This window comes from Rhinolophus hipposideros, assembly GCF_964194185.1.
Source record: "Rhinolophus hipposideros genome assembly, chromosome: 18".
NCBI classification, from domain to species: Eukaryota; Metazoa; Chordata; class Mammalia; order Chiroptera; family Rhinolophidae; genus Rhinolophus; species Rhinolophus hipposideros.
The window spans coordinates 9,362,649-9,389,031 of NC_138064.1; the positions used below are offsets into that span (position 1 = coordinate 9,362,649).

A 26,383-nucleotide genomic window follows, 5' to 3' on the forward strand; every position below is an offset into this window, starting at 1 on the left:
ACCTGTGTGTGAACATTAAATTAGGCAGGCATATCTCAGCTGTGGAGGTCTCCCCTGTAGAAGCAAGGGATCTCAGTGCCACACCAGGCTGTCATCCCAGAGTTCCAGTGCCAGGGAGGGAAGTCCCCATAATTTGTTGTTGTGAAAACCAGCAGAGATTGTGGAGGAGGGCAGCTCCCCTTTGAGGGACGGCACACGGACTTACCGATGGAATCACTGGCTCTGAGCTCTAGCGCTGGAGCAGCAGCAACTCAAAAGGAAAAAAGAACATTCAGGGAGGAACTGAGTTGTCTGGCTGCAGGGTGAGTGCTGGAAGGGCAGTTTTCTCCCAGACAGAGGAGCTGGCAGAAGCCATTGTTTCTTTATTGAGCCCTCCCCTTTCCCAGCATGCAGACACAGGTGGGAGCCATATATGAATCTCTATCAACCTGGTTAATGACGTTCATTTGCCCTACCTGGTGATTCTGAGACCCCATCTGACCCAACTTTCAGGCACATACAAACCTCTTCCAGTGGCTTTTTCTACAAACTGCCTGCATTGGCTCATGCTGCAGACTTTCCTAAAGTCTACCAAAGGTTCACAAAACCCAGACAAGCAGCATCTGGCTTCAGTATGTCCTGTACCTCTGAGTGAGCAGCCCTAATCCCGACACTAGTGGCAGCTGGCCTTGGTTCGCGGCTTGGCCTCTCAAGGCACCTCCAAGCACAGTGTGGGCGGCAGCCATCTCCAGATTGTTTTGTGGCTCATGCCAGGTGTCTCCAGTTAGGTCACAGGCTCTGGCTGAAATTGCCCTGCAGTGAGTCCCCTCTCAGGTGGCCCTGGGGCTGGCTCACCCACTGGCCAGCTTTGAACTGAGTTGGAGCATCACCTAGCCACCTCCAAGGATGGCACACACAAAGGCCAGACTGGGCAGGCACCAGAGCTCTGCTAAAGTGAATCCTTTACCTCCATAGGGTCAGCCTATCCACAATAGCTTCATCACTATAGTAATGGCCAGTCCTCACAACCAACAAGCCCGACAGTCAATCCCTCTGATTGATGTGCAAACAGTAACCAAGGCTTAACTATAACATGAGGGCACACACAACCCAAACAAGAGACACAGCTGGAGTGTGCAGCTCAGGTGACAAGGGGATTGTGCCACTGGGACCGACAGGACACCTACTACATAAGGACACTCTACTAAGACAGGGAGGTATAGCAGCCCTACCTAATACGTAGAAACAAACACAGAGAGGCAGCCAAAATGATGAGACAAAGAAACATATCCCCTCAAAAGAGAATAGAACAAAGCTCCAAAAAAAGAACTAACATCATGGACACAAGCAATCTACCAGAAGCAGAGTTCAAAACGCTGATTATAAGGATACTCAATGATCTCAGGGAGAAATTCAACAAAGAGAATAGGAAACATAAAAATGGAGATAGAAAAAATAAAAGAGAACCAGTCAGAAATAAAAAATAAAATAACTGAAATGAATAATACATTAGAGGGAATCAACAGATTAGATGAAGCAGAGAACAGAATCAGCATTTCAGAAGATAAAGTAGCAGCAAACACCCAAACAGAATAGCAAAAAGAATAAAGAATCCAATAACGTGAGGATAGTTTAAAGGGCCTCTGGGACAACATCAAGCATGCCAACATTTACATCATAGGGGTACCAGAAGGAGAAGAGAAAGAGCAAGGAATTGAAAACCTATTTGAAGCAATAACGGCAGAAAACTTCCCTAACCTGGTGAAGGAAATGGACATACAAACCCAGGAAGCATTGAGAGTCCCGAACAAGATAGACCCAAAGAGGCCAACACCAAGACACATCGTAATTAAAATGTCAAAGGTTAAATACAAAGAGGAAATCTTAAAAGCAGCAAGAGAAATGCAGTTAGTTACCCATAAGACTATCAGCTGATTTTGCAACAGAAACTTTGCATCCCAGAACGGATTGTCAGGAAATATTCAAAGTGATGAAAAGCATGGACCTACAACCAAGATTAATCCACCAGTAAAGCTATGATTTAGAATTGAAGGACAGATAAAGAGCTTCCCAGACAACAAAAAACTAAAGGAGTTCATCACCACAAAACCAATATTACAAGTAATCTTAGAGGAACTTAACAACAACAACAACAACAACAACAAAATAAAAAAATATGAATAAGAAAATGGCAATAACTACATATGTATCAACAACTACATTAAATGTAAATGGATTAAATACTCCAATTCAAAGACAGGGTGGCTGAATGGATAAGAAAACAAGACCCTTACATATGCTGCCTGCAAATGAATCACTTCAGATCAAAAGACACAACACAGACTAAAAGCAAAGGGATGGAAAACACTTTTCCATGGAAATCTAACCAAAAAAAAAAAAGAAAGAAAAGAGTGGGGGCAGTGATACTTATATCAGACAAAACAGAGTGTAAAACAAAGGCTATAACAAGAGACAAAGAAGGTCCTAGTAATCCCACTTCTGGGTATTTATCTGAAGAAATCCAAACACTACTTCAAGGAGATGTGTGCACCTGTAACCTCATTGCAGTATTATTTACATTAGCCAAGATTTGAAGGCAACCTGAGTGTCCCTGAATGGATGAATGATAAAGAAGAGGTGCTACATGTGAGTATATACAACAGAATATTACTCAGCCATTAAAAAGAATAAAACTTTGCCACCTGTGACAACATGGATGGACCTAGAGGGTGTTGTGCTGAGTAGTAAGTCAGACAGTGAAAAACAAATGTCATATGATTTCACTTACAAGTTAAATCTGAAGAACAAAATAAACAAACAAAACAGAAACAGACTCTTAGATACAGAGAACATTTTGATGGTTGCCAGATGGTTGTGGGGTTGGGGTGTAGGTGAAAGAGGGGAAGGGATTAAGAAGTACAAATTGGTTGTTACACACTAGTCATGGGGGTAAAGGGTATAGCATAAGGAATATAGTCAATAATATAGTAATAACTATGTATAGTGTCAGATGGGCACTAAATCTATCAGAGTGATAGATGGGAGGGGGATTGGGGGCAGGGTGAAAAAGTGAAGGGATTAAAAAATACAAATTGGAAGTTACAAAATGGTCAATGGGATATAAAGTAGAGCATAGGGAATATAGTCAATAATATGGTAACAACCAGGTATAGTGCCAGGTGGGTATTAGACTAGTTAGGGGATCACTTCTTAAATTACATAAATGTCTAACTATTGTGCTGTACACCTGAAATTAATATAAAATAATATTAAATATCAAACAAGAAAAAAAAGAAGAAACCAATCAGGAAATGTCAACTGATTTGCCCTTTCAGTACAGTGCGGGGCATAAATGAGATTGCAAGTGTGAAAGTGTTTGCAAACTATGTCTCAGTATACTGTGCAAGTAATCTCACTAGCAGCAGGGTGTCTAGTCTTCTGATTCTTATTCTTGTCCATACACTACCCCTTTGTGTTACGGATAAGTAAAAGTGTGGCCCCAAATGCTTAAACAGTGTGAACAAGGCCACCAAGTACACCTGGGACCGTCTCCTAAATTAAAGCTTTTTTTCCAAGGGCAGCACTGAGGCAGTGACCTGGCTGCCTCGGGTCCCGGATACTGAGGTGTTTAAGACCTGAGCGCAGCAATAACCACCACACTCCCTGGTTTCCCAGCCAGTCACTATTACACTGTGCACCTATACAGTTCATTTACACAACTAGAGATGTCCCAGTAAAAAATGAAAATTCATCTTTTAGCTGTCATGAGTATATGTTAAAGGAACACAAATGCCTTAAAAAGCAATGACAATATGCTGACTGTCAAAAATTTGGGAGTCTGCTATTGTCTATTATTAATAATAAAACTCTTCATCAAAATAAAGTATTGTAGGGTATACAAAATATATCTAAATAGAGCTGTCAAAACTTGATGAGCCGGAAGTTGGCATAGCTTATTTATAAAGTACAATACAGCGCATCTTGAAATAGAAAATGCATTGTTTTAAATCGTAAGCTTTTTATTTACTACAATGCAGAACATTTTATTTTTAGACATCAGTGGGTTTTGTTTTGTTGACATTTTCACTTGTTCAGCTGAAAATAAAAGTCAAGAAAATCACATGGTGACTAATAGTAACCTATCAGGACATTAGAGCAAGTATATAGACCATTTGGACTGATGTTAAATTGACTGGTCAGTAAAGGCTTTCTTTCTAATAATTATGACAGAGTAACAGTCAAATAGCGTTGCACTAGGAATCCTCTAGAAATAATTAAAGGCTTTTGTTTTATACATGGAATAGTCACAGAATGTAAATGGCTCACATCATCTCATCAGATTTGCCCATCCTAAATTGCTCTGAGCTTCAGAGAAATGGATGTTTTTATATGTTGTGCAACAGTTTCTCCAAATATCTCCTCATGCTCAATAAAACTAACATGTCACTCAGACACTCCTTAATCTCAGTGTGTGGTGTGTAAGTAGACACATCCATCATAAACACATATATAATTAGGAAATTCAAGGAATATGCAAAGATGGCAAGAAATCATTTGATTCTTTGGTTATGCTCTAGGGACAAATATATATTTCTTGGCCACTAGCCAACCAGTTTTGGAAATAATATCAGACCCTGACCCAATAAAGTCCAACAACCTATGCCTTGTTTTACATGCTCATTAGGGTCTGTCACCAATCAGCAACCATCTCTCTCAAGCATACATTCCTTTCTTTGGAATCATGAAACACCCTAGATAAATTTGCCCTTCTCCAGAGAAACACATTTCTCACTCAACTGCAAATCCCAATTCAAAGCTAAAACTAACGCAGGCAGGCAATTTAGGTTCTTTAGAAAACTTCCTTAAAAAATGACAAATGTATGTGATGTTAAAGCCATCTGATATGTCTGCATGCTGCCTTATTAAATTAAAAACACCTGGTTTATTTATACAATCTATCCAATGGCTTACAGATTAGGATTCTACAAACAATACATGTCTTATAGCAAAAAATATACACATAATAATCCACCTATAGTTTATATAAATGATGAAATGTTTCTGAATATATCTATATATCTATATATGTACACATATATACTCTGTGTGTGTGTGTGTGTGTGTGTTTGCTGAATCAGCACACAACTACCGCAGTCCTTCATTGGCTCTTCCACTTCAGTGTCAGGGACACCAGGTTTCAAAGTCTTACGCTGCTAGACAAAGGTCACCGCTGAGGACAAAGGACTGGCTTGATGCACCTTCCCTTGTGGAGGACCAAGTTCGCTGGACAATGACAACCTGCAACACACGGCTTATTGCATGGACCAATCTCATTCCAGTTGTCACAGGTCTTGGTACATCCTGGACCACAGGTATCATACACAGCACCATGCTTACACTGGGTGGCTGGAAAGAAAGAAAAAAGGCGACACAGGTGAGATGGAAAGAAATGGCCTCAGGAATTCGCCCTCAGCCTGACGCCATTCCACAGGCTCTCATCACTCACTGCATAGGCTTTTCCCCAGCATGGGTTCACTTTTGCATTTTAACAAAGGAATCCCAAATACCCACCATTCCTCAAACATGCTGAGAATCGCCTGCACCTTAAAAAAAACATCAAAGGTCCATCTTCTGGGTCAATGAACTTCAAAAGAAAATCAAATGAAAAGCTTTTTATTCCCAGATAAGACAAACTGTAAATTAGTAAAGCTACAAGAAAATCTATCAGGGTATTTAGTTGTTTATAATAGTATGCAAAATTAACGCCAAAGAGTCCTTCAAGCCACTGAGCTGTGATGAATAGGAATATTTTGTGCAACCTTACCAATATTCAAATAGACAGAATTACACGTCCAGAAAAAAAAAATGCCTACCAAAGATATTGGAAACGTGTTACATATTTTAATGGCAGGGTTTCTGTGTTGAATTAATCAAATTGAGGCAAGTTAGGGCAAGAGTAAAGCCAAACAGACAAAATCAGATGTGTGACCGGGGAGAGGAAAATAGGTGGCTGGCTGAGCCAGAGAACCTAAAAATGATGATGTAGACAAATCAATTTGCTATATTTGTTAACTTCGAGCTAACCTGAGTTTGTCAATATTCTGAGAGTTCCTGAAAATGCATGAATAAATTTGTCTAAACAAATACAATGAATATTCTGGACGTTTTATGACACACAGACTTTCCCATCTAAGTTCTTTCCAGTGATAGTCAAACAGACCAACCCTCATTTTCATGAGCAAGAATGTTGTTGGCACTAGGAATTTAGAGGAGGGACTCTGCGAGAACACCGGTGACAATCCAAACTTCACCTGAAGTGCTCCAAACAAAATGAACGACAGTGGAAGATTATCAATTTAAATGGCTCTATTGTTGGTCATGCCATATGCAGAATAACACCTGGGGAAGAATCACGTAATTGTAAAATGGAAAAACAGAACTGGTTTTCAAGCAAGTGAGCCTTACTTTGAGAATTTTAAATAACATATTTACAATGACCACAGAGCATGTATGTTTGACCATGTCCAACGAACAGTAAGAACCATAAAAGTAAATTCTATGAAGGCTCCTCAAATACCCACTACGTTAGTTTAAAAACAACCGAGACCAGAGGTGCCCACTCCAGAGAGCAGTCAGTGATCTCTCACAAGTTCTCGCATGTTATTAGAAAACGAGCCATATAAAACATAGAGTTTTGAGAAATATCTAAGTGGAACCAACTTCATAATATTTGGCTCTCTGATGATCATTTTTCTGTATGGATTCAGTTCATTTCCAGGGCACTGGACTTTTCCTGGTTATTTCCCTACACCCTATTTGTCCCTTTTAAACTATGAAACATACCTATGTTAGTGAATTTGAGTGTGCCATTTGTTTCATGCCTTGATCCTGACTGATAGACTAAATAAGTCAAAAAGTTACTTACTACCCTTTAAGGTTGCATGCCCTAATGTTACCTCCACAATGGAACTTTATGAAGTTGTTTCAGCTTTTCATCAGTTAATTCTACCCCTTAGGCTACTAGGGACCTTGGGGACCTGTCTTCCTCAGTTAGCACTTTACTGGAGCAGTTCCCACCAAAATTTTCAACAATGACTATATCTGCTGACATACTGGCAATCCTCATTATTCCATGGTCTCTCCACAAAATACTTGGTCTTTTTGTCGTTTTATCTTATGACACTGAACTCTCCAGGTGCTTCCGCTAACACCTTGAGAACACCTCTCTTGAGCTTCTTTACCTACTCGCTGGCACTAAGTGTTCAAATTACCTCCAAGACTCTTCTCTCTTCCCTCTACATTGCTCTCTCTCTCTCTCTCTCTCTCTCTCTCTCTCTCTCTCTCTCTCTCTCTCTCACACACACACACACACACACACACACACACACACACACACACACAGCAGTTACCACAGTTTAATCTCCAATTTCCAGAGAGATCCGAAATATATTATCGTCAGTTCTGATTCTCTTTCCAGTCTCCTCATTTTCCAAGTCTTAATTCAAACTGACCTCCTTCAAGTAGCTTACTGGATCTCCCCTAGGATACCTTCCCTCATCTGCATTCCACAGCACTTTTAATATTATTGTTATTTGTTTATTTGTTTTAATCCCACAATTCGAGTGCAGCTGTAGTTCTTAATCAGAGATGCTCGTGAGCATCTCTGAGTGTCTTTTTAAAAAGATATGTATTCCTAAGCCTCATTCCCTAAAGACTTTCGCTCTGAGTCTGTAGTGGGGCCCAGGTAGCTGTAGATTTTAAAAACTCCAGGTGTCACTATGCAAGCACTCCTGGTTGAAGACAGTGAACCACCGAGACCTGGGCTCTTGGGGGCAAAATCCTTGTTTCTATGACCCAAGGTTCTGGCACAGGGCCAAGCACAGAGGAGAAGCTTCATAAATGTCTGTGTTTGTTGGATGATGATTTAATCTTAATGACATTCAATCCATCATCCCAGTTCCCAGTGTGGATTACATTTGGCTGGCCTTGAGTTCATTTTCCACTCTGCTGCTTCCAGAACATCTCTTTCAACTCGCTTTACCCTCCAGATATCTACTTTGCTCCCCTTCCAATTTGCAAAGATCCCGTTAGTATGAAAACTCTGCAGCATTTCCTCCTTCCCACCAGTGTTCTTTCCTTTCCCCTCATTTTCTTATAGATAAGAACTCCCTGGTGTCTTTTCCTCTCTCTGACCTCTCAATTCTTTTTTTCTCTCTCTACCACTTAACTTACTAATGCTCTTCTGTGACATCTTACCTTTGACTATCAAACACTGATATTTCCCTCAATCTATAGGTAGAAAGTAGAATGTAGAAAATTAAGAACTGCTAGGGGAAGAAAAGATCTTACATCGTATAATTACCATCTCCGTTTCAATTCAAATTAAATCAATAAACATCCACTAAGTATCTGCAGTGTAGACGACATCCTCTTAGGCCAAGGAATCAAATGTGAACCTGATGTCATTTCTGACCTCCAGTTAGAGGATCCTGGGCTTACAACCAGACAGGTGAAGATGACACATAAACAGATTCTTCATAAGATGTAAGATGTATCATATAAGATAAAGAAAGCAAAGTACCGTGGAAGAGTAAGAGAGTGACATCAACTCAACTTTTTGGGGGGAGGGATCAAGGAAGACTTCAGAGAACTGATCCCACTTAAGTCTTAAACGGCGAGTCAAAATTGTCAGACAGACAATGGCAGGAAGAGAGAACAAGCAGAGAGAAAAGTAAGAGCAAAGGCAGGCAGGCGTGGCGGCAACAACAAGCATCTGGTGTTCAACCAGGGAAGGGCGGGTCCTTTGCTTGATGGAAGGAAGTCTGACATTTGAGGAGGGAGAGTAGGAGACAAAGGCAGAGAAGTAGAAACAGGTTGCAAGCCTTGGCAAAGGGGAGTTTTGGAAGGGTCTGAACTGGGGGAGGGACATGATTGAGTTTGCCTTCAAATTGGCACTTTTAGACAAACCTAGAAAGTTAACATTGGCTTGGACACTGTTTCACCTTTCTGTGAATCCAATTTTTTTCCAAACTTATAAAAGGCAAATGATAATTTTGTAAAGCATAAATGTGATTTGATCTGCACACATGCATTTAAAAAGAATTCATTTGGTTTAAGATTTTTCTACAAAACCAGGACATTACCAAAGTGGTTCGAGTTGGCATGTATTTATTCTCAAAGGGGGCACACAAGAGGCTACTGGTAATGCACAAATAGCATTATGTGTTACTTTATGTAGCAACACATGTTGGCTTTCTCAATAAGTTCAATAAACAAGTGCCCTCTGGAATTCAGCTGTCTCCATGTCCCCCCACTGGGGGCTGAAGGTCACAGTTTGAACTTTATCTCTTATACTTTTACAGGAGGTACCAAGTCAGCCAAGACAAAGCTCAGGGTGTTTGAGTAAGGCAGAGATGCTGCAGCAAAGGGGTTAGATATCACCTGGAACTTGCAGAATAAAACAAGCTGAAACTGCTCCCAGAACCCAGCAGATATCTGAGGTGCTGCCGAAAGACACACACCATTCTGAATATCCCAGCACCTTTTCTACTTATACAATGTATCAGTGAAATTGCAGGGACAATGAGTGTCAGTTATAGGCAAGTGGCAGAAAGTCTCCTAAGAGCAGGATCAAAACAGAGTTACAAGGTCGAAGGTACCAAGTAACATCAATCATAAGGAACAAGTGAACAGAAATTGGAAGTATCTAACAAATGCTTGAATAAATCAGTTGATGCTTACGTATGTATACAAATAAATACATATTCATAGTTAAATATATTTTCCCACAGTGCTCTCGCTTGTCTGTGTTCTCATAATCATTAAGAACAGAGGCCACAAAGCAAATTGACCTGGCTTCAATTCCCAACTTTCTCCTTTTTGAGCTCTGTGACTTTTAGCCAATTTCTTAAATAGTCTAAGCCTCAATGTCCTTATCAGTAAAACACGGATAAGAGAATGTTACCACATAGCTTACAATGTGAATTTAGCAAAATACAATGTAATAAAAATGCTAGTGGAGTCCTTGGGGCAAGGAGGTGCCTAGAAAATAGTAACTATAAATATACATCATCATTCTTAAACTTTTCTAGATCTTGCATATTGTATTGTATTCAGTAACTCACAGCCAGGCTGGAGGTCCAGCCAGTGGGCATGTATACTGTATCCGTTGTCATGATACCGTTAAATCCAGCCTAGACTTGGAAAGTCACTTGTTCATTTAGACTTTCAAGTCTGGCTGGCCTCTTATTTATTCAACTTCCCAGCTTTTTACACTGGAAAATTTTTCTTCTCTGTATGAAGTGGCCTTAAGTGTTGTCATAAGTCAAAAGATCGGGGAGCTAAAAATCAAGTAACAGGTATTTTCACAGTCTTCAGTATTCCAGATGAATCAGAAATGAGTCTGAGAGATCCTGCACGTCTCTGTAAATTTCTCCTGGACCAACTGTCAATCTGTGGAAGTTCATGGTTGTGTGTGTGTGTGTGTGTGTGTGTGTGTGTGTGTGTGTGTGTAAAAGGCTCTCCTGCAACCACATATTGACGGAGTTGTACTTCACTCAGATGGCTCCACTAACCGTAAGTGGGAAACGGAACCTTTCAGGAGCCATATTCCTTCTCCATTAGAAAAGTAATTTTAGCTCCTGAGTGCAGTCTCTGAAATCAGGATGTTGAGGTGAAACATGTCATCTTCAAATGCAATGTACACTTTGAAATGGTGCTAAATATAGCTCTGGGCCAGGAAGAGAGAGCTCGTATATTCTGTATCGAATACGATCCTTACCACAGCCCCACCGCAGATAATAAAATTAATGACGTTCTACTGCGCATTACATTACACCAGGATGGATGGACGGGGCTTGGCTCCATATAGTTTATTCATTTTCTGGTAGATTTGAGGGAAGGAGGACTCAGAATAGAGAATAGTCAAGATATGCTGAAAGGACCCCGTCCCTCAAAAATATCGCCCGTGCTATGCTACACCACACTGATGCATTAGGTAAGAGAGAAGCCATTTAGTCTCACCTTTCAGGAGCCTCAAGCAGACCTTAATGTGAGTTATTTGTATCAAATCAATATTCCTCTGAGCTTTGGTCAGCACTGACAGAGAGGTACTCTTGCTGCCGAAGGTGAACTCAGATGTAAAAATTGGACTTGGGTTTAAGGAGGAGAGAGCAAATCCCAACGGGAAGACAGAGGAGACAAAAAGGCTCTGGTGCTTTTCAAGGACACAGACTAGGTTAGTGACTGTGCCAAGGGGCAGCTTGAGGAGGCTTGAGGAACCCCCAAATACCTGACATCCTACTCCCCAAAGCCACCCAAATAACCATTCAAATTAACTCAGTGGTTTCATGTCGGGCTGCAGGTCAGAGTCACCTGAGAGATTTTACAAGATACACAAGGCCAATTAAAACAGGATATCTGGGCACAGGCCCAGGCATAGGTTTCTGGTTTTGTTTGGTTTTTTAACTCCCAAACTGACTCCAGTGTTCAGCTGGATTGAGACCCACTCATCTAAGTGAACGAGATGTCCACACACTGAAAACACAGCATCAAGACAATCCTTCGTGACCCTTCTTTCAACCAACCTGTCCGCTACCAACAGAGACATTCTCGAGTTAGCAATGCCAGGAACTGCCTTCTTTTCTAATGTCAGAGCTAAGGTTGTGAGCACTCGTGTGATGCTGTAACCCCCAGTCTCTTTGTTGCAGGCAAATCTGGACCTTTACAGAAAAAAGTTTCCTGACCCTTGAAGGAAATGACGAACATTCAGTCACCTCGTCTTCCAATCTAAATAGCAGCAGCTATTATTGACTGAGCATCTCCTATGAGTGGACACTCTTCAGAGGTTTCACACACACACATCACGAATGCTTTTAACTCTGCATAGCCAATATTGTTGTAAAATTCCCCAAGATCACTAGACCCTCTTCTCTCCTCACGCACTGCCTCCATCTTAATCCAACCCATGTTTTTTTAAAACTTTTTTCCACCACAACTACTGCCATAGCCTCCTGCCCGGTCATCTGCTTTCAATTGTGCCCCATCCAGTCTATTCTCTACACGGGGTGATCTTTGAAAAGCATAAAGGGGCTTGCCTAGAGCCCATCGTTGGCTTCCACTCCTCCTGAAATAAAAGCCAGATTCCTTCCGAAGGCCTTCAAAGTCCTCCCTGATCCAGTTGCTGCTTCGGCTTCACCCTCATTGTGTGCCCCTCATTCCCATGCCCACCATGGTCAACCCCCTCTGGCTCCCATCCCATTCGGGAGTGTGCTGTTTCATTTCTACGTATGGCCGTCTGGCCTTCTGCATGGAATGCCACCCCTGATCCAGGGCAGGCCTTCAGGCATACCACCTGCACAGAGAAAAGCTTTCCCTCTTCACCCCCTAAGCAATCGGTCACCCAGTCCCTCTCCATTTGCGTTCTGTTCCTCTGCCCTGTGTGTTTCCTTCATCACACTAACCATACTTAGTATGTACTACAGTGTCACTATGTTTTGTCTGGTTCTCCCACTGGATTGGTGGCACCTCAGTGACAGAGGGCCTCGTCTCTCACAGTCACCAGTGTACACACCGTGCTGAGCACAATGCCCAGTACGTAGACAGTTTGTAAGACATACTCTGGGATGGACACCGAAGTCCATTTCATAGTATTAAATAAGCTAATTAACTTGCCTGCGATCAAAGAGCTCTAACAACCATTACAGAAATCAGAGGGAAAAGAACTCTCTGTTAGGGTTTGTATCACAATCTCTCAAAAAAAACCCCAAATCACACTTTTCCCAAAGACCTTAAATGACTGAATTGTTTCGAATCTCCTTTGCTCCGCATAACCTACACTATAGCTGTGACTTTCCTGGGGCTAAGTACATCCAGCTGGTAGCTTGAGGTTGGGAGGATTTTGTAACAGTGGAAATCCGTACATTGTTCAAATAGACTTGTCACCAAGGATTTCTCTGAAGTGCCTTCTACCCTGCCCAGTGGGATGCCCGGTATTTTATCAAGTTGCAATCCAGTTGGGTCACTGGTGTGATTTCCTTTCGGCCAAGGGGGGAATGGCCACTCAAGTCAGCAGTCCCTGCCATTGCTGCCCTGGGCTTTGCGGTGAAACTTTGGTGGCTGGATCTCCCAGGAGAGTCTCACCTGCACAGTTCTGCTGAGGCTCCCAGTGGACGCTGATGCCCTCTCTCTGGCAGGCCCGAGTATATGCCAGGAATGACTCGCAGTAACAATTTTTATGGACGGGACATTCACACATGTCTGTCACGCAAGACCTGTGGGAACCAAGAGAAAGAAATGAACATTTAAACATATCAAACTATCAAACATCCTAACTGTGACTTGCAGAAAGTGGGTGGGTGGGTGAATGGGGAACAATGATTGGCCATTAAAGGTTGCTATTTTGAGTGAGAAACCTAAAAATGGTATGAAAAAATTTGCATGGAACCTATGCTGGATACTGTTGAACAATGTCCAATAGCACTTTCGGCAATAATGGAAATGTTCAATAGTCTCCACTATCCAAAGCAGTAGCCAGTACCTAAATCTGATTATTGAGCATTTGAAATGTAGCTGGTGTGACTGAGGAACCAAGCTTTTTACTTGATTTAATTTTAATTAACTTAGATATAAACAGTCACATGTGCCTTGTAGTTATTATGTTAGAAATACAGCTTTTAGAATACAGCCACCATCCAAGGTTCTGTCCTTTTGTGAATAGCTGTGATACAGGAATAATAGGTTCTACTACAACATAATCAGTGACCACCAGAATGAAAGCATAAAACCCTACGGCAACATCTTGAATCTCCATCTTTTAAGGAACATTGGACCCCATTTTTTTAGAACATGGTGTAACAAATTCCAAATAAAGCAGAACTTTCAGGTCCCTAATTAGACTGAAAGATAAAGAGGATGAACCCAGGGTCTCCTTAGCTTAACTTTAAATATGAAAATGATAGGCCAGGACATAAAGAGAACAGAAATATGTTTAAATACAAACAAACAAATTTTGAGACATGTTGACCTCAAAGACATAATAATGACCTTACATTGGAATGTAATATTATAATTTACAAAGCACTTTCACATGCAACCTGTCACTGAGTAGTAAACAGGACATCATACAGTCTCTGAGAAATGAAGAAGTCACTTTACAAATAAATAGATGTTCCCAAAGTCATATTAATAAGTGGCAAAAGAGTGAATGAAATTATATCTCCTAACTCTTACACTAGCGCCCTTTTTCTCATACCATACCCCTGCTCTCATCTTCAGCTTCTAGCAAGTTTACTGCCTACCAATTTTGACTTAACATTTATGCAAGAGGCCTCCAAGATTAATACAATTAAACTATCCTTTTTTCATTTTTTTTCCAGCAAAACCTCTTCTTGACAGAAACTAATTCAAGGCTGAAGGCAGAAAAAAATAATATTCAGATTTACAAAGAGCACAGATGACCTTGAAAAGTGATCAAGACCATTTTCTCTTGGTGGGACATGTATGCACATTGGATTGGAGAGAGTGAGCAGCTGGTGCTGTGTAGAAGCGGGCACACCACCTGCTTTAAACGGGAATGAACAGCAGAAACCATATTACAGGATCAACAGACCCACCATGTACCCCCAAAGTTATTACAGCCCAACACTCAAGGGCAGAGCCTTGGGAACTAGGAACTAACAGGGACAAAAGAGGAACACACCTGAAACCCACAGAGCCACTTCCAAGTCACCAAGTGAGAGATTTGCAGACTAATACACAATGACCAGGACAGAAAAACTGATCTTTCTCCTCTCTGCAATAATCAAGGCCGTTTTTCTTAATAGCTTCTCCCACTTGCATGACCGAAATCCTGTGAAGTCATGTTCACTAGCAAACCCTTTCAGGGAGGAGACACACGGGACTGTGCCTTTAAGTTCGTGTGGAGCCCCAGGCCTCCAGGAAAGGGAAAATAAAGCCTGTCCTGAAAATGGCCTCTAAACGTCTGAGTCTGAACCCTCCTCAATTTTCATTTCAGACTAACCCCTCCCATCACATTCAGGCTCAGACTTCACAGCGACATCTTTAGCTGCCCCAGGTTCTACTCTCAACTTCCGTTTCTATTTCACTCCCCCAGGAGACTTTTATCAGCCACCCTCCTTCTGGCCCATGAGGATTGGATCTCTTTTCTTTATACACAGCTCCCACTGAGGTGACATGAATGGCATGGCACCTACTGGGCCTGGGAAAATGACAGTATTTTATGGAAAAGAACTAGTCTTGATCCGAGGAACTGCATTGTCTAATTTGAAAGAACATCTAATGTAATTCTGTAAAATTGTGTGAACTGTAAACAAATAAAATTTCATTTGGATGAAAGGATTGTTGGTGAATGTTTTCCTTTCTTTTCTCTTTATTTCTAATGGTTGTCTAATGAAGCTATTTATACAATTTAAAATAACTTATGGACAGCTAAATCCAATTCATAGAGACTGTTGAGAGAAAAATGGTTGAAGCACACATTTGATAATTGCTATGTACAGGTATTCCACCCCACCCACAGACCACCTGTGCCCTCAGACACAATCAATAATATATCTACCCTCTAAAGCTAAAGATTTCAGCTTATTCTATTACTTGACACTCATGAGGAAAAACATGTGAAACAAAAATGTTTGTCAAAGCCAGCCCTTCGCTTGAAATATTTCACATATTTTTGAAGGCTTGAAAGATGTGTTTTGTCACAGAAGTTAAAACTACAAGACATCTTTTTTCACTTGTCACCTTCCTTGATGATTTTTACATGAAGTTGTGCCCAGCGTTTGTAAGAGAAGGGAGTATACCGTCCATACTCCACTGGCAGAAGTGTATAATCGTTAGCTGTCATGTCAAGCATTTTGCTATATTTAGCTTTTACATGGGTGATCGCATTTGTCCCACGTGGCAAAGAATCTGAGGGAGGTGTTACTACTAGCCCACTTCACAGATAGGAAAACTGAAGCTTGGAGACGTTAACACCTTGCCCAAGGTCACATGGCTGATGACAGGTCCAGAACTGTTATACTAGGACTGCAACTCTGGTCTTTCTGATCTCAACACCGATTTTCATAACTACATTAGAACTACATTAGAACACCTTTCTACAGAGCAACTAGCAACACTTACGAAATAGCCCTAAGAAAGGTTCTTATCGTTTGATAGGGAAATTCCACACCTAAGGAAATAGTAATTCATGTGGACAAAGACTTTATATACAGGGGTTTTAATCACAGTGCTATTTAAAATGAAAAGAAAAAATCTAATTTGCCTCCAATAGGGGCCTAATTAAAACAATTTAGGTGACCTCTACAATGAAATCGTCTATAGATATTACAACGATGTTTTAGAAACACATTTTAAAGTATTAGGAAGGAGGTTCAGGAAGGAGTCATTGAAAAAGCAAAGCTGTGTTTCAATATGGTGTGGTCACCCACAGAAACCAAAAATCATGGAACGTAGATAGGTCCAAATGTCCACAACAGTAAACTCTGAGTGGTAGAACTGTTGTTCTTTTATATTCTTCTTATCTGTGTTTTCTACAAGGAACTTTTCTAAACACATAAGATCACAGTGTATTTTTAAAGAAATGATAAGAAGAACATGGAACATAGGAATATTTAAATCAGAATTCAGAAACTAGAGTGAGGAAATAAGAAATCAAGCATGGAAGAAAATTCGAGTCTTTATTTGGAGGTCTTAATAAATATTTGTCGAGCTAAAATCTTCCCATCTGTGTATCGGAGGCTTCCTGACGTAGGCTCTGAATCACTTCACTGTATGTTGTCCTCACACTTCACCTCCTTGTACCACTGATGCTGCGAATGAGGCATCCCGATGGATGGAATGGATAATGGAATAATTATGTCGGCTTCTGCTGGTTACTGAGAAATTTATCAGGAGAAAAATAAAAACACCCTCAAATACACTTTACATTTCAGGGAGAAGCAAAACTGTTATGATTCAAATGTTCAATTTGTGTTTATCACACTTAATAATTCAGTATGAGGAAAATCTAATTTATGGCACAGTAGAGTTGAATGTTTCATGTTAATGGAAGATTGCCCTTTCCTTAGTATGTACCAACACCGTACATTTATATTCATTTTATAGAATAAGTAGCAGAATTGTATCACTTTTGGTAGTTACTGAGATTTATGGCTTTGGTTTCTCTCTGCTTTCATGGCATTATCCTGTTACGTTATGTTCTGTTGGATGGTGAATTCTTGGTCAGGAAACACAGCTGTTCATTGCTCCAACGGGAAAATACAGGATGCATTACAATTGAGTTTTTCCAGGAAAGCTCTACAGGTAAAGAACGCCTGCCTATGCAATGTCTTTACAGCACACTTTCCATCACAGATCTAGAGTGATTTTCTGATTTATCCACCCTGTTCCTGGCATCTTTGCTGCCAGCAGAGAAGCGCAGGCGTGACCCTTGTTCCGTGGGGCTCACACAGCTGCTCAGTGCAGTGACATGGAAAGAGGAGGGTGCCAGGAGCTATTGCAGGGCCCCAGCAGCGGATGTCATGCTGGGCAGCAGTTTGTCACACACCCACGGCCTCCCTTCTCTAATTATCCTATGCATGTGTGTCATGTTTCAGTAAGACTCTTTGAAGGCCTGTCGTCATAGTACCCGGCCCAGCACTGGTATCAGAACCGACCTGTGGTCCGTTCCCTCCCTGAAATCCAACTTACCACAATCTGTCTGCAGGGGAACCCTAATCATCCATTCCCCACCCCTCATCAAGTTATAACCACTGCCTCCTGCCAAGCTCTAAGACAGTAGCCACCAGCCACCCAGAGCTATTTAAATGGAAACTAAGTTAATTCCAATTAAATAAAATTTCAAACTCAGCCCCTTGGTTATACTAGCCACATTTTACATGTTCAGTAGCCACACCATTGGATAGTGTTGATTTATGCCAGTTCCATCACTGCAGAAAATTCTGCTGGATCTTGGTACACAGCGTGCAGTTCCATCTGTGCTGGGGAACCATCTCTGTCCTCCCCAGAGGGATTTACAAGAGTAGTGAGATTAAGGTCATGCTCACTCCTGCTTTCTTACTGGGCACCTACAGAAAAAGTTCCCATTTCCTGGCGACAGAGTCAAGGTCCCTCACCATCTGGATTCCTCTTGCTTCCCCACTCATTCTACTACCCATTCATAGGAAATGCCTCATTCATTACTCCTCAGGCTTCTTTCCTTCCACCTTGCTCTTCCTGCCTTGTCTTTTCCACTGGAAAAACCTGATGCCTATCCTTTAAGACTCAGCTCGAATTCCTCCACGGGACTCCCTGACTGGTCCAAGAAAAGGTGGCCCCTTCTTTATGGGGTCATGTCCCCTCCAGACCTTCATTCTTGCACAGACCCTTTGAATCCTAATGACCACTTTCCTTGTTTGTAGGGCCAGACTGTAGCTTGCTCATCCAGCTAAGCACATTGAACACGCAGCTCAGGAAATATTCAGTGAATCAAAAGTGTGGATGAGAATGGCCTAATGACCTTTGCTCAGCTTCCACTGGGTTGGAAGGTTGGACACTGATGTATGAAGAGCATGAATCCCATCCTTGCCCCGACTCCTGATTGCTTAACACGACAATGGCCATGCGGGCTGCTGGCTATAGCAACCACTGAACTAAGCTACTTCTACAAGAACCTTTCCACTATCATTTTCATTGCAAACTCCTTGCACTCCTGTCCCGGATCCAAGGGGATATATATATATATATATATATATATATATATATATATATATATTTATATAATTTAATGAATGGTGGAAAAAAGGATTTGGTGAGAGAATTCTGCTTTAATGACACATTTCCAGAAAAGCACATGCAATATTGTAAGAATAACCTATAGATCTTCCTGTTATTAAAAAGGCAAGCCTCCAATACTGCTCAAATCAAAAAAAAAAAAAAAATCAAACATATCCTGGCTTCCTAGCAACGGCATACCGAACGGTTTTCCCTCTGCTTTTTCTGGCAGGAGGGTGACCTTGTCAGACAGAGGCAAATACTTATGCCTTTGCTGCCCAGACACAGTTTTAACCACTGGGAACTCTCCACACTCTGTTCTTCTGGGAGAACAACTGGGCACGCCACGAGTGACAGCACCCAGCCCCATCTGGGAGGCAGAGTCGGAGCTGCCACTGGGCAGAGTCTTTGGCTGGACTGCGTTGTTCAGTCTGGAGGTCAGCTTTCTTGAGAGCAATGACAGACCCGGGGCTGGGAGGTGACTAGGAAACCACATTAGGGTTAAATGGCTTTCCTTGCTGCATGTATCTGGGAAGTTCACAGAAGCCAGTGAAAGAGCCTGAGATCAGGCTTGTTGGTGCCCGGGCATCAATGGGAAAGGGGGAAGGGAGAGGATATGGAGCTAGAGTCTTGTCTGGGTGGATACAAGTGTGCTTAACTACCCACAGACTATTAAAAAATGCATTTATACTTTGATCCTTGAAATGTTGCTGACCTCCGTAATCTGCGTTTCACGGAAGAAACTAGAGGTAGTAGCCACAGTAAGAAGGCATATCCATGTCACATTACACCTAAGAAAATAATTTTATCGGTATATGCCCTTCTCCTCAATACTATCTGGGCATCCTCACACATTCCCCCAAACAGAGCTCTAACATTAAAACCAGGGCCAAAGAATTCAATCATGGGAAACAGGAGGTTGCTTCATTGAGTTGTGGATGAAGGGGGTAGGGGCAAACTCTAAGAGCCAGCCAGGAGGAAGTCACTGCTGCTCCCTCCAGGTCCTTCCTGCGCCAGCCACAGTCTGGCACCTCTGTGACTTAAATATTGGTGAGAATATCCGATATCAAATATTGGCTTAAATATTGGTTCTGCAGCTGTGGCTGCCTGGGGTTGCCAGGACAGACAGCGAGGCCAGGCGTCTTTGGACAAGGTTGTCGCTTTCACACACTCAATTTGAGGAGATGGGGCAGGAGAATGTGCGAGTCCAGCTGTTACTCGGGGTGAATACTGACCTTATCTGCAGTCCCGCCTCACCTAATGTCCCACACCGACACACACACACACACACACACACACACACACACACACACACACACACGGGAGCCCTTTAGCCCACTCCTAAGTGCGAAGAGCGCACTCACTGAGCCCTGTTTTTTTCAGGCACTAAGGGAGGCTCTGAGATGAACAGAGATGGGCCCACCTAGAAGGGGAGATTGTGCAGCTACTAAAAGCCAAAGTCCAAATGACGTAAGGGCTGTTATGGACAGGAAGTAAGCACGCTGGGATATCAAGCACTAATTCCAGGCAGGCGTGCGAGCGTGTCCAGAGGAATCACAGCGTAGGAGACACATGGGAGCTGGGTCTTGAAGGATCTGTGGAATTCTGCTTGGTTAGCGAATGAGGAAAAGGAAATTCCAGGCAAAGGGAGGAGCCTGAGAATAAAAGAATAGAGTTTCCCCATCACCACATCTTAGATTTGATGGTCTTAGGGTCCAACCCCCAATAGTACAAAACAAAACAAAAAAGTCCCTGACAGAGCCTATTCCTGAAGACCTCATTTCTCCCACAGAGCAGCGTGGTAGGTCTATGCTTAACACATTTCTTTCTTCTAGGGATCAAAATCCTCATAGTTTCCAACCTTTGCTCTTAGGTGTGACCCCTGGAGACATACAGAGCAGTCCACCTGCTCATGCCAGTGATAACACTTCAGGTATCTTCCTGAGCTCCCCACTCTGCCTCCTGTGTTTTCATCTTCCTACCTTTCATGTCCTTCCCTCTAATGGCTTTTCCTGCCTGAACAAGAATAAAAATCCAACTACCAAAGTAACAGGGAAAAACCCATCAAACCGTTCCGATAATTTTCACAATGAACCCCTTCTTTGATTGCCTGCACTCTGGTCCTGTCATGTACCCACTGCCTACTTATACATAGTTCCAACTTGAAGTCTAGGTACTCCACATTTTTACCTAATTTAGACACGCTCTAGAAACTGAAAAATATCGATTGCTTTAATCCTTATAACATTCCCCAGGAGGCAAATGCCATTACCTGCACAGCAAAAGCAAGCGTGGCACAGAAGTTCCAGAAAGGGTCATTTCTCTCAGACACCCTTGTAAAGTGAGAGATTATTATTTCTCGGTGTGGGATATGGAGGCATCTAAGGACGCACGGACCTCCTTTAAAGCGTAGTAATGCTTACGACTTTCCATAAATGCCCATTTTAGAAGAAGTTTCTCGCAATTGCTGTGAGCAGAGTCCTGTTTTGAGCTGAGACCAAACAACCTCATGCATTTTTAGAAACCTAAAGTGTTTTCTCCCTTGAAAAGGCCATCTATCAGAGTATACGTGGAGAATAGGATCTCCATGCCCATAGTTACGTGGGGGGGAGGTGTGGACATCATTCTGCTATTTCCTCCTTGCCCAGGGACTAGGACTTTTAAAGGGCCAAATCTGTAGACTCTGTAACCACTAACACACTGAGAAATACTCCTCTTGGGAAAGATGAGATCTCTTTGATGGAGTACGAAACACTGGCTCCACGGAGGGAAAAGTTGGCCATAATGAACAGACATTTGCTGAGTTGTTACTGTTTGAGGGATAACTTATTTTTTAGTTTGGGCAAAGATGTCTCACCAGCCAGCCGGGGAGAGAGGAAGCCTGGTTACTATCCCCCTCTAGTGGCCAAGAATGAGAGTGCCAAGTAACCTTCATTCTTCTTCCGGCATTTGCTTCTTACTCTTTACTTTTTTGTGGTGGAGGCTGGCTGATAAGAGAGATCATAAAAATGGCTGCTTGTCAGAAAACCAACCACCTTTTCTCTTAAACACGTTCAGTTCATCACTGCCATACTCACGGAGAAACAATGCAAGGCTGGTTGGTGCACTAAATGCTGGCGTAATTGTAAGAGCCTACCTGAGGTACCCCCTCCACAGGGCAGGCCAGGGGGAGCATCAGTGGGAACAAGCCTAAGCTTTTCTATTTTCTGTAAAATCTCATTCTACTTATGCACTGCATCTAGCTTCTCGTACTTTTGTGGTTTGTTTTTTTTAAAGAATCTCAAGGACAAAAGAGTACCGGACCCTTTACCTAAGCAGGAGAGAAATAGTCTCTTCCACATCTGAGGTAGTAACATAATCAGAGGCTGAAGGTGCCAGCATGTTGCCAGCATTCAGCCTTGTTCCTGTCTCCTAATTAGTAAAACGACAAGGTCCCTACCATACTCGTGTTCTATGACTCTGTCTAAATGCGGACTGGCCCAGCACTCAGGTAGCCTTAAAACTACATGATATTCACCCTTGGAAAGACCTTCCAGTAATAAGAGGGGGCTCCTTACCCAGAAAAATCTCAATGGCCCTGCTCTGTGATGAGTCTGACTCATATTTCTACCGCTGGCCTAGACAGATACACACCATCTTTGAAACTATTCCACTCAACTCGACAAACACTAACGGAGTGTCTGCTGTGTACAAGGCAATGGGTTGGGCTCTGTGGGGAAGGCAGAAGGAAAGAAGAGTCTGCCTTCCATGTGGGATGGTGTGTGAGGAGGGCAGGGCAAGACTGAGCCAGGCAGCAGGCAACATGCAGCATAATTAAGGGGGCCCAGTCAAGTACAGGGGTGCACTGGAGGGGCAGCGCCTCCTGAAATTGTGCTCTGGGGTGCGCTGTCCATCTCTGGACACTAGGAGAGAAGAAAGTGTGCCCACACACATGCCTCCAAGATTGTGGGAGTCAGCAAGGTGAGGCAAAGAGCATTGGGGAGATGCCACACCCAGTGACCCCCCCCAGCTGTGTCACTTTGGGTACATTCTTCCCCTTTTCTATTCTGGTCTTTCTTGTGCAATCTCTTATAGGGTTCTCATAAAAAGTAAGTGAGAAAACAGACTGGCCCCCACTCCCACCACCATGAATCCCTAAGAAGAGAGAAAAATCCATCCACCCACGGACCTGAAGGCTAGAGGTCAAAGCAAGGGCAGAAACGTGGTGTGCCATCTTTGCCCAGAAGGAATTCGGTGAGAGGCTGTCCTTGAGTGGCAGTTTGTGTTCTGTTTTCTCTCATCCCCCTCGGTGCCATTCTCGGGAACATCTGGCCCCAGCAGTGCCTCTATGAAGTCTGGCCATTGGTGGCCCAGCCGTGCCAGCCAGGATGGGTCAGCCTGTCTGGATGGCCGCTGCCTGCTGAGAGGGCAGTGGTTGGGAGCACACAGTGGCCATGAGGAAAAGCCATGAGAGCAAAGGCATTTAGCATCTGGAGGCCACACCCCAGCCACACGCAGCAGCCACCACCAGCCCAGCTGCTTCAAAGGGGCCGATCCTTCCAGAGGCCTTTTTCACATTAGGCCCTGGCTGGCTGCCAAGTCCCACAAACCCTCCACTATGTACATTAATAAAAGGGCGGCACGGGCGGCTGCGCCTGGAGGATGTGGTGTGGCAGGGAACTTTGTCAGATGCTGGTGCCTTTCATCGGGCGTCTGCCGTGCCTCCTGGCTCGGCAATAAACTGGCGTTCATATCCAATCACAGCACAAGGAAGGGGGTTTGCACTCCATGCTCCGTGCAGCGTGGCCGTGTAGGCAAAACTCAGTCCACTAGACCTAAAAGGAGATTTATCCTTCCCCAGCGACCCACCCCGCCCTGTCCCTGGGGGATGGCACACAGCCATTCTCAAATCACAGAAAAGAGGTTCAGGGAGCAGACATTCCCCAAATCCCAGTGATAATCTCCATGCCAACCGCCTCCTTGCCAGCCTCCCATCCTCTGCCAGCGTGAGTGAGCCCTCATGGAAGGCCCAGAGAGACCGGATGTGAGGCCGGTTTCCTAGAAGCAACAGAGGAGAAAGTTGCCTTCAGGTCCCCAGCACGTTCACAGCCCAAGCCTGGAAGAGGTGGGAGTGAGCCAACCCTTCCCGAGGACCCCACTGCATGTGAGGTACAGGCACAGATGAGCACCTAGAACTTTGACAACGAAATTTCTAACCAAAGACAGAACTAAGATCCAAAGAGGCCAAGAAGTTGTATTTTTTTAACATCACACTGTTAGTAAGTGGCAAAGCGGGGTCCATGCTCTCTCCTCTCCCACACGCTGCCTTCTATATTCCACGCTGTGCTTTCCACTGGAATGTTCTTCCACCCCCTTCTTCTGGTTAAAACCTACTCCCCCTTCAATACGCAGGCCAATAGTTTTCTCAGGGCGGGCTTCTGAGATCCCCAAGCTAGGTGAGGTTGCTATTACCATAACACACTCCTGGCAGCCTTGAATGGCTCAGTCGCAGGCTGCAATGGTGTCCTAGTTGAGTGACCCGTCACCACGCCTACCCCACCACATTCCAGGGTGGGCATTTTTTGTTCAGAATATTTCACCAGCTCGATGCAGTGTCTGGTCGAGTGTAGATCTCAAAACCTATTTTTCTGAATGAGTCACTTAGAGATGTTTGTGTAATCAAGTCCAGACGAAGGGATTACTAAGATGACAACGAGAATCAGATGGTTAAATGGCCTGAGAGAGTTTGAAGGAGGAGTGAGCATACCATGGATTTAAGTACTTCCAACAGCCAAGTGGAATCAAAGCTGAAAACTGGCCACTGGACTGGGCACCTAAGAAGTCAGTGGTGGCCTTAGCAGGAACAGTTTCACTGGAATGGTGGGGATAGAAATCACCTGGATGTGTATTGAAGGGGGAAATGTGTGAGTTGTTGACTGAAGACCGTCTTTCAGTAGGTTGGCAGTGAAGGGAGGGAAATGGGGTGATAGTTTGAAGGAAAGTTAGGTATGCATGTGTGCGTGTGTGTGTTAGGATTAAGAAGACTCAAAAATGTTTTGTACCAAGAATAAAGAAGCCCAAGAGAAGATGTTGAAGTTAAAGAGATGAGGGTGGTTAGGTTAATTACCTAACCTCTAGAGTGATGTCATGAAGAAAATAGATGAGGGGGGGGTGTCAAGATTTAGGAGAAAAATTACTAGTAAACAGTTGCTAGTAAATTCCTAAAAAAAAAAGAAGAAAACCATAGAAGTCCCTATGCTTATACAAGGCACAATAAGGGAAGAGGTAAAAATAAAGGCTGCCTTCTAGATCAGCAGTTGGAAGAAGGAACACCAAACAACCCAATGCAAAAATCTAGCAAAGAACGGGATAGAATTGAATGAAATATGCAAAGGGTGTTTCCAGGTGAGGAAGGACTCCAGACAAGGTACAAGATTACCACCTCTGAAGAATGAGAGTTCCACTCTCTCAGTCTATGCCCTCGGGGACCAATGATAAATGAACTGAAATAAGACTACGCCAGAGTTTTAATCTGGCAGAAATTTAGTACTAGAGAAATCTGCCCTTAGTTCCTGTGGAAAGAAAGATAACACGGCAGGTTTTTTTAGACTTTAATTTTATGATCTAAGATTAGTGATGGAACATTTCCCTACCAATGAAAACCCTGAAATTTAGAAACCACTTTTTTGGGGGTTTGGGGGGTAGATATGTGGCCTTTTCAAGATGCTTCCTTCCCAAATGTTTTAATGCTCCCAACTATACAATAAAAGTCTTAATAGCAGTCATTGTGGCAACCCATCTTGGCTTAGGACAGTGAGTGCTCAAAACTCCTACCGATAGGCTGGATGAGTCATAAATGATCACAGAATCATAAAATTAAGAGTCTTAGAAGACCTTGGTGAACATCTTCTCCCTGCAGGAATTCCTTTTATAACATCCCCGACAGATGGTCACACATCTGCGTCGTGTCTGTAATAAGAGCTCAGGAGCTTTTTAGGAATCTCATTCCTGTGATAGACAATTAAGGCTTCTATCTCTCAGGAAGTTTTCTTGTACATTAAATAAAAATGTGTTCTGAAAGTTTCCACCCATTTGTTCAGATTCTGCCTTCTGTTGTATTGTGCAATTATTCTGTTCTGTTCCAGCTTCCGTATGATATTTTCTTCAAATACGTTACAAAAAAATAACACAGTTCCACTTAGAAGTTAACCTTGGGGGGACTTCCATAAATATTCCTATCATACCATTTTTTTTTAATTCCTGTGCTTTTATTTCCTTTACACCTACCAGCTAAAGATGTCAACTGAAGTATAAACCTTCTTTTCCTAGTGTTTATTTTTTCAACAAATTTCTACTGAGCGGGGCCATTGTGTTTGCCTCCAAGTTAGGGGAAAAGATGAAAAAGATGGGGCTCCTTCTCCAAACTACACAACGTGCTAAAATAAACTGAAGTAAAACGAAGAAAATGATGAGTGCTATTTTTAAAAAAAGTACAGTATTACGAAGGGAGTTCGAGGAGAGAGCGATTATTTTGACATGGGCGATACAGAGTGAGGAGAAGTTAGGAAAGATTTTAAGGAGGAAGCTTACTCTATCTTAAAAGGAAGAGTAAGTTTTACCCAGGAAAAGAGGAAGGAAGGGCTTTTCAGAAAAC

At 42.8% G+C, this 26,383-nt stretch overlaps 1 protein-coding gene across 2 annotated transcripts in view; it reads right to left on the reverse strand.

Annotated features, from left to right (window-relative positions):
* Positions 1-3,984: 3,984 nt before the first annotated feature.
* The window catches only part of BMPER (BMP binding endothelial regulator), a 220,073-nt gene continuing 197,674 nt past the window's right edge, over positions 3,985-26,383 (reverse strand). For both annotated transcript variants that reach the window (XM_081079765.1, XM_081079766.1), the window contains 2 exons: positions 13,120-13,250; positions 3,985-5,385 (listed from right to left, as the gene is read on the reverse strand). In XM_081079765.1, the coding sequence (XP_080935891.1) occupies positions 5,204-5,385; positions 13,120-13,250 (313 nt within the window). In that variant the 3' untranslated portion in view covers positions 3,985-5,203. The remainder of the gene's footprint in view (positions 5,386-13,119; positions 13,251-26,383) is intronic.